This window comes from Carex rostrata, chromosome 3, assembly GCF_964058835.1.
Source record: "Carex rostrata chromosome 3, lpCarRost1.2, whole genome shotgun sequence".
Lineage (NCBI taxonomy): Eukaryota > Viridiplantae > Streptophyta > Magnoliopsida > Poales > Cyperaceae > Carex > Carex rostrata.
In genome coordinates this window covers 12,202,678-12,215,282 of record NC_135920.1, presented here as the reverse complement: position 1 = coordinate 12,215,282, position 12,605 = coordinate 12,202,678, and the positions used below count along the sequence as shown (strand labels likewise).

Sequence of the window (12,605 nt, the reverse complement as noted above, 5' to 3'; positions counted from 1 at the left end):
GTTAAACATCTCATATACTCCCGTCCAAAAATATGCTCCAGAACTTTCGAAAATACCCTCCAACACACATGCATGGTTTTTAATAAAAGAACGTGTACAATTTGGTCAAATTGTACATGGTTTGTTACTAAAAACCTTGTATAAATGTTGGTGCACATTTATACACAATTGTAAACAGTAAAACCGTGTATAATTAATATGCATAAATTGTCAGAACAATTAATGTTTTCTTGCTCTGAACATGTATTTAATGGAAACTTTTAGCAAGGTATATAATATCCAGTACATGTTTTGCGTTTCTATACTAGTAGTATAATGCGATGTAAGTTCCATAATTCCATTCGAAAAGGTTCCTTTCTAAAACACTTTTTTATCTATCCTATTATTTAAAATATATAACAACAATATTTCCATTTGCAAATATCTGACAAATGTGACAGTACGTGTGTTCAAAAATATTCTTTGAACTCATACGTCTAAAATAGTCAGAATATATATTTGGCAGATAACATGATGTATTATATATATATTCAGATATCCTTGTAGATCTAAGCTTTTATAACATAATAATAATTAACTAATCAAACATTAAACATAAAAATATTGTTTATTCAATTAAAAAATCCGGGATGAGAAAAAGGGTTTCTTTATGCATGTAATGAGACGCTCAAGCTAGTCATCCATGTCTCTCTCTACAGAATCATCTATACAAAATTCCAACAAGATAAGTCGAAAAGCATGCAATGCAGTATTATATTTTGCACAGCCAGATTAGTCATGAGTTCCCTGTTTAGCATGCTGACCCCTACCTTATGAGAGAGAAAGAGAGAGAGAGAGGCACATGCACTGGGAACCTAGAATGTATATCCCTGGCATCTAGCCTATGTAATCCATGCATAATTGTATAGTGTATACTGTGGTTCTGTATGGGCTCACATTTTGGTGATGTAGATGACAACATGAGGGCGTGTATAGAGACATAAGAGTTCACCTTCACATCTTATATAACACATGTTCTTGTATATTTTATAATTTTTAGGTAAAGGTGGTGGGCACATGTACACTTAGCTATATATCTTAGTTAGCTAAGAAACAAACAAACAGATTTGGCCACAATATCGCCGTTTGCATGGCATCAAATCGTACGGCTAACTAAAAAACCCTACATTTTACAAAAATATATATATTTTGTTATAATTTTATCCATATTTAGATCATTTGTGCGCATGTCGCCATTGCATAATATATGCATGCATAGGGCATAACAGTCTTTAATTTGTACATTTTCTGATGAGTTCGTCAGAAAAGTTTCTTCACACAGCTAGAGTAAATGGGAGAGAGATGGAGAGGATAAACTTTTCTTCACACAGAGCATGATAGCATTAAAGAAAGATTATCGTCAGAATTAAATCCAATGAAATTCTAAAAGAGAAGAGAAAGAGGGTATGATTTCCCGCGCGTATTAATGAATTTTAATAGCTTGAGATTTACTTTTGAATATTTTACTTTTAAAAATAGTTTGTACGTATATATATATCAGCAGGCTTAATTGTTTAAAAAGGTTAATGAAATGTACCTCTTTTAATTAAAGAAAAGTGATGGATGCGCCATGAATTAAGGCATGAACGAAGAACCGAGATTGGGGATTTGGGAGATAGCAACGAGGCAATGATCCTGTTTTGGATGGTACGTTGGGACGAGCATTTTTCAGGGCAGTGATGGGTCACCAGGGAACATGCTGTCAATCTGTCATGGTGCATGCAATTCTCAAGATGTAAGCAAAGCTAATAGGTAAATTAGTGAAAAAAATGGGCTACGGTGAGCTATAGAGTAAAATGAGTTGGTACTTCATAGTACTATATTTTTATTTTTAAAGTCCAAACAACCGATCCGAACCGTTATATGTGATATCTATATTGAAATGTGCTTGAAGACTAAATTTTATATTTTTTCGTATTTTTTTACTATTTATTAAGCTACTTTGAAAATCACTGATTCGGCGGTCCAAAATTTTTTACTGTTTTTACTGTTCACAGTAAAACAGCCATTTTTTAGGGCAGTGATGGGTCACCAGGGAACATGCTGTCAATCTGTTATGGTGCATGCAACTCTCAAGATGTAAGCAAAGCTAATATGTAAATTAGTGAAAGAAATGGGCTACAGTGAGTCATGGAGTAAAATGAGTTGGTACTCTATGGTACTATATTTTTATTTTGAAAATTCAAACGACCGATCTGAACCGTTCAACGTATTCTCTATATTGAAATGTGCTTGGAGACCAAATTTTTTTACTATTTATTAAACTACTTTAAAAATCACTAATCCAGCGGTCTAGAAATTTTTACTGTTTTACTGTTCACAGTAAAACAGCCATTTTCAAAGTGGCTTAATAAATAGTAAAAAAATTTCAAAAAATGTAAAATTTGGTCTCCAAGCACATTTCAATATAGAGATCGCATCTAATGGTTCGGATCGGTTGTTTGAACTTTCAAAATGAAAATATAGCGTGGAGTACAAATACGTTTTACTCCATGGCTCACTGTAGTCATGTCGCTGCAGATTTTGTCACGGAATGCTATGAATTTCAGGGACAGATTCAATTCAGTAAGAAGAAATGGAAGTTAATTAATTGACCTCATTCATTTTAAAATTTATGTGATTATGCATGATTTTTTTATATAATTTAGAGTAAATTTAAAATATTATGAGTACTGTAAAATTGACCTCCATACAACTATACTTATCCAAACCATTTTATATATTACTCCTATAAGCAGAGTACATTTAGTTCAATTTAAAATTTAAAGAAAAATAACATAATGTTATGTTATTTTTTGGAGGGTTATACATGCATAAGATTCTCTCGTCTTAATTAAATTAAAATTGTAACTCCACAAATTAAGTGAGGTTAAATTAATCAATGTATTAAGTGAGGTCAATTGAAAATTTGACGATTCTATATATAAAAAGTTGAAGTTCGAGTCAGAAAAGTTGAAGGTCCAGTCTCTATTACAGAGAGATCAGAATTTTGTGCATTGGCTTCAACTAACTTTTTTAGATAAAGAATGTATATCTCACTTTTAAATATTCATAAATAATTTTTTATTTGAATTTTAAAACTGTAATCTGTCACACATTAAATATTATTTTCAAATTATCAGAATTGTATCTTTTATTATAGGGGAAATTCATATATTCCCTTCAAAAACTTCAAAATTATGTATTTATCCCTCTAAACTTTGAAATTACATATTATCCCCTCTAAACTTTCAAAACCCGCAAATTTATCCATTTTATTATCTTTTATGTTAAAACTCATTTTAAATTTATAAAATACTCATTTTACCGTTTATTAAAATTATAAAAAATTGGAGCTTTTAAAAAAAAAAAATATTGGTCTTATAAGACATGCATTATACATTTATACCCTTTATAAAATACCATTTTTTCTTAAACAAGTGTACAACTTTTTTATGCTTTTAATAAAGGGTAAAATAGGTATTTTATAAAGTTAAAATGAGTTTTAACATAATATACAATAATTAAATGAGTAAATTTGTGAGTTGTGAAAGGTTAGAGAGAGAAATACGTAATTTTGAAGTTTTTGAGGGGTACACTTGAAATTCCCCGAATATTATAACTTTTCAGTTCTAATGCTTTGTTCGTTAAAAATAAACAAAATAAAAAAAAGGTAAAGTGTTCCGTTTATATATCTAATCGTTTTCATTTTCAAAGAATCTAGATTTTTGTTGTACTCAAGAAAGAAAAAAAAAAGGAAAAAAAGAAAAGAAAAGTATAGAACAAAAATAATTAATTAATACCAGAACCAATCTGCTTCACTGGTCACTGTGGTCCATAGTCCATACCAAATCCCGTGGAAGATTGATGAATCAAGATTGGATCACTTAAACAGTATTTTATTTAATGCTATCATGAGAGTAATAATTAATTTGCTCTCACTGTTAATTAACGACTAGCGAGGTAAGGAATGTTACGGCGACAAATTAGGCTCTGTTCAAATGCATTTATAATTTCCTCGATGTTGACAGCCGAATAGTTTCAAATTTTTATAATATTTTGAAGATGCATGAAATAAAAGATTGGGAGAATTTCAATATACCACTCAAAAACTGTGAAATTACGTATTCAATGGTCTAAATTTGACTAATTTTTGTACCCATTTAATAAATAGTAATAAAATTTCAAAAAAAATGTAAAATTTGGTCTCCAAGCACATTTTATTGTAGAGATCACATCTAACGGTTTGAATCGACGATTTGGACTTTGAAAATGTAGAAAATGCTTGTTGTAACTCAAAAATTGTTGTAACTTGATCCCTCCTCTTTTTATATATCAAATATACTCAAAATTCAAATTAATTATGTTTATTTTTTTTTTTAATTATTAATTAGGGATTAACTTAGCACCCTCTCTTTCTTTTATTAGAACCGTTCTCCTTTATATCTAATATAAAAGATTAAAAACATATATTCTAAACTGATCCAGTAACAAAACATAGATTCTCAAACTCAGTTACTACTTTGATAACGGGTTGCGATATTAGCGTCGAATTCAGTACGAGTTGTTTTATTGGAAAAGTTTGAGTGGTTACCTTATTTTTAGATGTTCAAGCTGGAGATGGAATTCTAATATCTGAGTTTCAGCAGGAGAAACGAGATGAGGAGAGAGTTTCAGTGAAAATGAAAAAGTTACATCCAAAAAAAGGGAGGGAAATGTGTGCACAGAAGAGAAAGGGACGAAGAAAGAGAAGAGACTAAATAGCTTATTAATTATATTTTATAAAATATTAAAGTTAATTAATCTTATTTTTTGATTAATTGGGTAAATATGTGAGTTATTAGATTTTTAGATGGTAAATACGTAATTGTAGAAATTTGAATGGTAAATATATAATTTTACAGTTTTTGAGTGGTATATATGAAATTCTCCCTAAAAGATTTTAAGAAAATTAATATAGACAAAATATTGATATGATTCGAATTTTATATAATTTGAACGATATTTGACATGGACACTCCATAAAAAATGTTAAGCCTCAATTCTCTTAGTTATATTTCCCATCATCTCTATTCTCAATATTGGTCCGATTTTTTTTACTCGTATATCTTGCTTCTATCTCTTAATTTATTTGTAAAAAATGTGTTTTAGTTTGTCTAAGTTATAATAATATCTCTATTTTTTTAGTGAGATTATGGTACTTTGCAAAGCACGAATCGGTCCGTACTATGAATTCGTAGCTTTTTTTTTATCAAATAGTCGATCGAAATTGCTTCATAATTTCTATATAAAAATGTATTTGTGAAAGTTACTATTTTTTGTTGAATTTTTTACAATTTTTTTGGACACGTTTAAAATCACCATTTTTGGATGATTCAGAATTTTTAATTAGGTGATTCTCTGCTTATTTTAAAAAATGTCAAATTTGATCTCTAAGTATAATTTCATATGAAGTGTAGAACGGAATTGGATCGACAGTTCGGATGAAGATCATGTTGAACGGAATTAAATCAACCGTTTGAATTTTGAAAACAAATATACAAATCCATAAAACGGATTTATGGTTTAATATTTTCATACGTATGATATTTCATGAGGTATATCCGTATATAATATAATATATGAAATCCATCGATATGAAATTTTTTTTCTAATAAAATAATGCTTAATTTCTGTAGAAGTTGATGAGAAATTCTACTCAAATGGCACCGCCTAGCACTGTTTTAAAAAATATTTCAAATAACATCGAAACAAAATCCAAAGTACAAAGTACAAAGTACAATTATTGTAAATATTTTTTTTATTGGAATCTAATCTAAGTCTCTCAAGTACTTTACCTGATCAGAATTCTCATTTCTCTCCCATCTCTCCCTGGAATGAAATCTGGACCCTCCTATTCTTCAATCCGAACCGTTTAAAATCGATCAAACGGCTTCAATTACATTTGATTTATTTGTGCTTTGAGATTCATGCCATGTTAAAAAAAATTGAAGCCGTTTAAAATCGATCAAACGGCTTCAATTACATTTGATTTATTTGTGCTTTGAGATTCATGCCATGTTAAAAAAAATTGAAGCCGTTTGATCGATGTTGAACGGTTCAGATTGGAGAATAGGAGGGTCCTCCTTTTCTCAAGAAAAGGAGCAGATTGGCTTCCCTCTCCCTGGGTCATCCTATATTTCAAATAAGAATAAGACTTTGGTGCTATGGATATCATAAAAATTTCCGTATTACGGCTTTAAGAACTTATCGTATAAACTTTAAATTTTGATCTAAGTAGTTCAGTAAACTAGTTATATAATAAAGTTATAAAATACTAATTTTTATTATTTATTTCATAAATCATAAAAAATAGTAAAAAAATGATATTCTACAAGTTCATTATATAATCAATTTACTGAGATAGTTAGATCGAAGTTTGATTTTTATATCAAAGGTATTTAAAACTGTGGCACATAAGACCTTATGTTATCTATAGCACTCAAGTCTTACTCTTCAAATAAATCCGAAATTCTTATAGTTTGACTGAAATTCATATTATACCTTGCGGTGCAGTGCCGTAGGAAATACTCACTTGAGAAATAATAAGAGGTTAGCAAGAGAACAGGCATTGAAGGGAGAAAGAAAGTAATGAGATAGTATCTACGAGGATAAGAAGTGATTATTCGTGAGGGTATATCGACATAAATGTGTTTTTCTATTAACGACGGTAGCATCTGTGAAGGTATACCGACAATATACATTGCAGATATTGTCTCATTCTTGTAGAGATTAAGAAAAAACAAATAGAGTTGAAAGAAAACATAATTTAACGGAATAACTGTTCCGTTAAATTTATTAACAGAAAGATAACATACTGATTAATTTTGAATAAATATTTATATTCAGTGACCGAAAACGGAAAAAAAAAATAGAGTGCGAGATAAAAAAAATGAATTTGAATATATTTACCCAAGTAAGAGAAACAAATTAAAACAACACGTTCAACGAAAATAAAAATACACTCATCTGTATAGTGTATATTTATTTGTATATATTGATTTTCCTTTACCGAAAATACGCTGATATTCATTTTGTATAGATTTGCTCTCAAAGTCTCCAGTAGTGTGTAGAACTGTAGATTTACGTTATTTTTGTTTTACCTCATAGATTTACTCTGATCTATATAGATCTTTTTCATTTTCTTAAAAGATGAAAATAATAAATTCTTTGAACACATCTTCTTTATAATAATATTATTTGCTTTGACTGTAACTCGGAATTTCCCTTTTTCTCGAAAAAAAATATTTCTCCGGGAAACCTTTTCCCGTATTCACAGGTTTTCTGCTGAAAAAAGAAAATTCAAGAAACTGACAGTTCCACGTGGCAACCCCTACACTTCCCCTGAAATTACGACATATATAGACGACCTACTAGCATTACAAAAAATTTACTAAATTAAACCCATATTTGATAAATTAGAAACTATAATCAATAACTAATCCCTTTCTCGCCACTCTCTCGCGCCTCGTGCTTCGTCTCATTCCCCATTTCCCTTCCCTTTCTTTTTTGTCTTCCCAAAAAAACCTTGGGATCGGCGGTGCAACCCATTTCTCGAATTTGGATCCTCTAAAGTAACTCAAAGTTTGAGTTTGTATTGGGACCGTCCGATGAGAATCTGCACGAATATTATAGATCCCGTGAGTATTTACGGTTCGGTTGTAAACTCAAAATTTGAGTTACTTCGGAAGATCCGAGCCGACCATTCTATCGCTACACAAGAAAATAACCTCATTTTAATAATAATAAAAAAAATTGTATCTCAGTTCCTTTCCTTTCCTTCGCTCTATAAATAACTCGAATCCACCTCTTCCCTCCAATTCCAGATCATACAAAAAAACCAATCCCAAATAGATAGAGAGAAGAAAAAACGATCGTGAACAATGCCATAGATTTACTTTCAATGGCGTGCGTCCGTTTGAAGCAAGAAGCAATATGTCACCGTCTCGGTGGATGGATTAGCACCTCCGGCGACGACGATCGCCGGAGGTGGAGGTCGGACCTTGGTGGGGACGATGCAGCCGAGACTTCAGCAGCTGTCCGGCGACAGTCCCGTGTCTTAAGCAGATGGATAGCGCGTGAGACAATCACAGCCACTCTCGATGACCGCCGCCGTCGGGAGGCGGAGCTGGTGGCGCTAGCTGAACTCCACACCGCCTCCATTCTCCAGCGATGGCGTGAACTGGAGGAGGAGAGTCGCGCTGAAGTCAGCAATGGAAGGTGGAGTCGGGAGCACTCGCCTGAAACCAGTGGTGTCGATGTGGAAAGGGAAAGAGTTAGACAGATTGTAGGAATGATGGATTCACCAGAAAGACATGGCACAATCAGAGACGAGAGGTCGAGAGGAGAATGGTTAGGAGAGATGGAGAGGGAAAGAGTAAGGGTTGTGAGGGAACGGGTGTGGATGGCGAGTCAAGGGGAGGGGAGAGTACAACGGAGAAGAGGCGAAAGAGAGAGAGAAACTGGAGGTGGAACTGGAGAGGTGCCAAGGTTGAGAGGGAGACAAGCAAGAGATGACGTCATCATGAGGATGACAAGAGAGAGGCAGAGAGAGCTTCAAGGGCTGTCAGAGCACCGCGCTGTCTCTGATTTTGCGTATCGGAATCGAATCCATGTTAGTGTAGCATGCTCTGTTTTTTCTTTTGCATCTTTGGTTAATTGTATTGTTGTAGTTTTCAAAGAGGAGATAATATCTAGTCGGCGCATTTGCACCTAGTTTTTTTTTTATTATTAATATTTTGCTTATATTTTACTTTGGTTAATTCTACCGTCAATGGATTTATTAGGGAAGTCTAATGTTGACCCCAGTCAAAGGGTCTCAAACTCTCAATGCCAAGAGAGAGGTTATTGAAAAGAAAAAGAAAAGATTAAAAAAGATTAAGATACAGTATATGATTTTCTACTGCAGTTACATCTGCTTCCAGTAGAAGCATCATGACATTACCCAAGAACAGCATGCTAATGAAAAATATACCTGACTGATTCCTGTTATTTGGCGTGCTGATCCATAGAGTTCAAATTAGATCACACTGTTCCGATCCCATGATACCTTCTTCTAATATGCAATAATGACAGTGAATAGGGACCTCACTTTGGTGCATCTTTAAAAGATTAATCAATTAATTAAACGCTAAACTAAGTTTATTCATTTTTATTTTTGTAGTTGCTCCTTAGGGGTAGGTTCTTACGGAGATCAATTGATGATGAGAGGCCTCAGTCTTTGGCTGAAACAGAGCTTGGTTTGATTACGCAACGACATTCTGTGTCTGGTTTGAGGTACACTTAATTATCTTTGTAATTCTAGCAATTTCATGTTTCAACACACATTGCAGCTACTCTTTATTAAGTTGTGACAAGACTTGATTTTGAACTAGGGAAGGGTTTAGCTTCAGAAGAGAAAGCAATTTCATGATTCATGCAAGTTCAGGACTTGGTAGTAATGATATTGATAACAATGACGAGCCGATAAGTATCTTTAGAAGCAATTCTCAAGATTCCATAATGGAAATGTCAAGCAATGACCAAGACCAGTCCGAAACAGATGCACACAATCTAGCGGTAAATCAATTGATACCGACAAATGACGCTATCGAAACTGAAAGAAACATATTACATGTTAGCAATGAACAGAGTTTGACTGATCAAGACGAAAGCCAAGTGGAAGAACATACAAACTCTCAACAAAGGGTTGAAGAAGAAACTGATATTAGCTGGGAACTAGTTGAGAATGGAGAAACGAACCTTGCCGAAAATATCGAGGAATGGTCGCAAAATGCATTTGAAGATACTGCAGAGAGCTGGCACAATCTGGTTTCACATCATATACCAGGCCCGCATCTGGTTTCTGGCAGAAGAATTAACAACTTTAGTCAAACTGACGATGATAGCACTTACGGAGTTGAGATAAGGGAGCTTTTAAGCAGGTATCTTCCCTCTTCAAATTAATTCGTTGTTTTTAATTTCAAGCCTATTTAAAGATATATCCGTGTCACAGCTGTTCAGGGAACAATTTCAAAAAAAATTCATGTACATCTGCATTTTATCTTGTTTCTTGTTAGATGAGGAGGGGTGTCCATGGATACGGCATGTGTTGTCTAGAGGTGCTTCATAAGCATAGAATTAACTTGAACCATATCCAAAGTTTACATGCTAAGCATTAACCTTATATGTACCCTGCCTTACATGATAAGGGGATTCTTGTAATTACATTTCAATCTACAGAATATATGATTTACTATATTAAACTAAACCAGTTCAGTACTAAGCTGAGTCAATAGAGGTTAGCGGACATTGTTATACTTCATTTGTTTTAATAATATTTCATTTTTTTTTTTTTACACATTCAGGCGTAGTGTTTCAACCCTTCTTAGCAGCAACTTTCGGGAAAGCTTAGACCAGCTTATACAGTCCTATGTACAAAGGCAAGAAAACACACCCTTTGATTGGGATCTCGAGGAAGCAGTTTCTCCTGCTGCCACCTCACCAGAACAGGGGCAAACTCAGGAGAGGAATAACACTACAAATGAACTGTATATTGACGAGGATTTGAGATCACCGGTTAATTTACCACCTCCACCTGTTCCTCCGGAACCCCTCTGGCAGTCTAACCTGATTACTGGTGGCTGGACTCGTCAAACCGTTCATCAGCCTGAGATTGTAAGTAACTCGTCAAATATGTTTTGTTTTATTTAGTATGCCATTGATTGTATCTCTGATTTCATCTTGCATTTCTATGCTAGGGGTAATAGAGTTCCCTTTTTAGTTTTATCTTTTTCCTATTTTGTGCTGAATTACAAAACTAAGGGCTAATAAGGTTAAGGTGAGACAAGTTGATCAATACTATAGCTGATTGAGTCTTAAATCAGATCAAAATGAGTAACAGTTGCAGAACATCTTCCTTTTCATGATAATTACTAGTTAGTGTAAGTAACTTGCATATTTTTTAATGCATTGTATGGTATCGAAATCAAATTACTTTAGATTGTATCAATTATTGATGCTTTAATATGTTGTTGTCCGTTATATATATGTATCCTTGTTTGCCGGATGTATGTAGGATTGGGATATTGTAAATGTTTTGCGGGAAGAGATGAGCCGACTTCAAGAGGGAATGGGTAACTTGCAACGGATGCTAGAGGCATGCATGGAGATGCAACTGGAGGTACAGCGCTCTGTCAAACAAGAAGTCTCTGCCGCTCTGAATCGGTCTCTTGGATACACAGGTCTTTTTCCTTAACTGTACATTTACCAATAATTTAGTACAATCTTTTATCCAAAAAAAGGAGGGCTAGAACAATAACAGTTTATCCACATATAAAATTGCCTTTTAACTTGGTACAGAGATAATTGAGTTTAAGCATTTTTTTCTGATGATAACAGAAATGGAGGGAGAGACCACAAGTTATGGATCAAAATGGAGCCATGTAAGGAAGGGTACCTGCTGCGTCTGCTGTGATAGCCACATTGATTCTGTACTTTATAGGTATGTTTTATGCGCACTCTTCAGAGTTTTATTGGTCTCTCTCTTCTTCTTATCATCATTTTCAAGGGTTCTATCCCCATTTTTTTTTTTTCTGGTAAAAAGAAAAATATTTCAAGAGTTCTCTCATCCATTTTTAAATTTTTTTTGTTGATTAATAGGTGTGGGCACATGTGCACCTGCACCAAATGTGCTAACGAGCTAGCTCGAGGTGGCGACAAGTGTCCACTTTGCCGTGCACCCATTGTGGAGGTGATTCGAGCGTACTCTATACTTTAACCAGCTAGATTGAGTTAGTAACAGGCATCAAGTCACGGTGTATGTTAGGTTACTTATTTATCTGTCGCTACTGGTACGATTAATTCTCAGGTAATCAGTGATGCACAGAGGACCTCAAGGCCCTGATTTTTCTGCTAGTTGTAATTTTAGGCGCTCTATTTTGGGCCTTCCATTTTGTATCATAATTTTATCACTCAATAATGAATAATAAGTGTAATATCCCTGTTGTTGTCATATACTGTGATCAATTGAGCAATTATATAATCATTATGTATTTTTATTTTATAAATAAGTACAAAAATTATTAGGAAGCTAAACTACATTATACCGGAATAAAATCCTTATTCCCCACAGAGGTGGACCCAGAATTTTCGTCGGAGGGCAAAAAAATATCAAATCGGATATAAATAGCTTATCGGATTTAAACTCATTAACTAATTGGGTACTCGATAAAAAAACAATACTTTGACTTATATTTTTCAATACTTTAACTTATAATTTATGATGTTTTAACTTATAATTCTAATTACCAATAATAATTTAATAAATTTATTTTGATTTTAACACTAAATTTAACCCGAATTACAAATAAACATTCAGAGAGGAGCAAAAAAAATTCTAGGAAGAGACAAAGTCGATTAATATCGATAGATCACCACTAAAACTCGAAATCCAAGGAGGCGGCTATCTATACTGGATCTGCCCAGAAAGCCCTAAGAATTATTTGGCAGTCACGGGATTTTTTGCGAAACTCTAATTAATTCACAGAGAATATCCAGAAATAAACTTG

General features: G+C 33.3%; 1 protein-coding gene across 1 annotated transcript; it reads left to right on the top strand.

Annotated features, from left to right (window-relative positions):
- The first annotated feature begins 7,788 nt into the window (after positions 1-7,788).
- Positions 7,789-12,048, top strand: LOC144551545 (uncharacterized). The gene is made up of 7 exons (XM_078299546.1): positions 7,789-8,671; positions 9,221-9,333; positions 9,432-9,980; positions 10,404-10,713; positions 11,114-11,279; positions 11,437-11,539; positions 11,698-12,048. Exons 1-7 carry the CDS (start codon positions 7,961-7,963, stop codon positions 11,813-11,815), a joined length of 2,070 nt encoding a protein of 689 aa, XP_078155672.1. The 5' UTR covers positions 7,789-7,960; the 3' UTR covers positions 11,816-12,048.
- Positions 12,049-12,605: the final 557 nt, after the last annotated feature.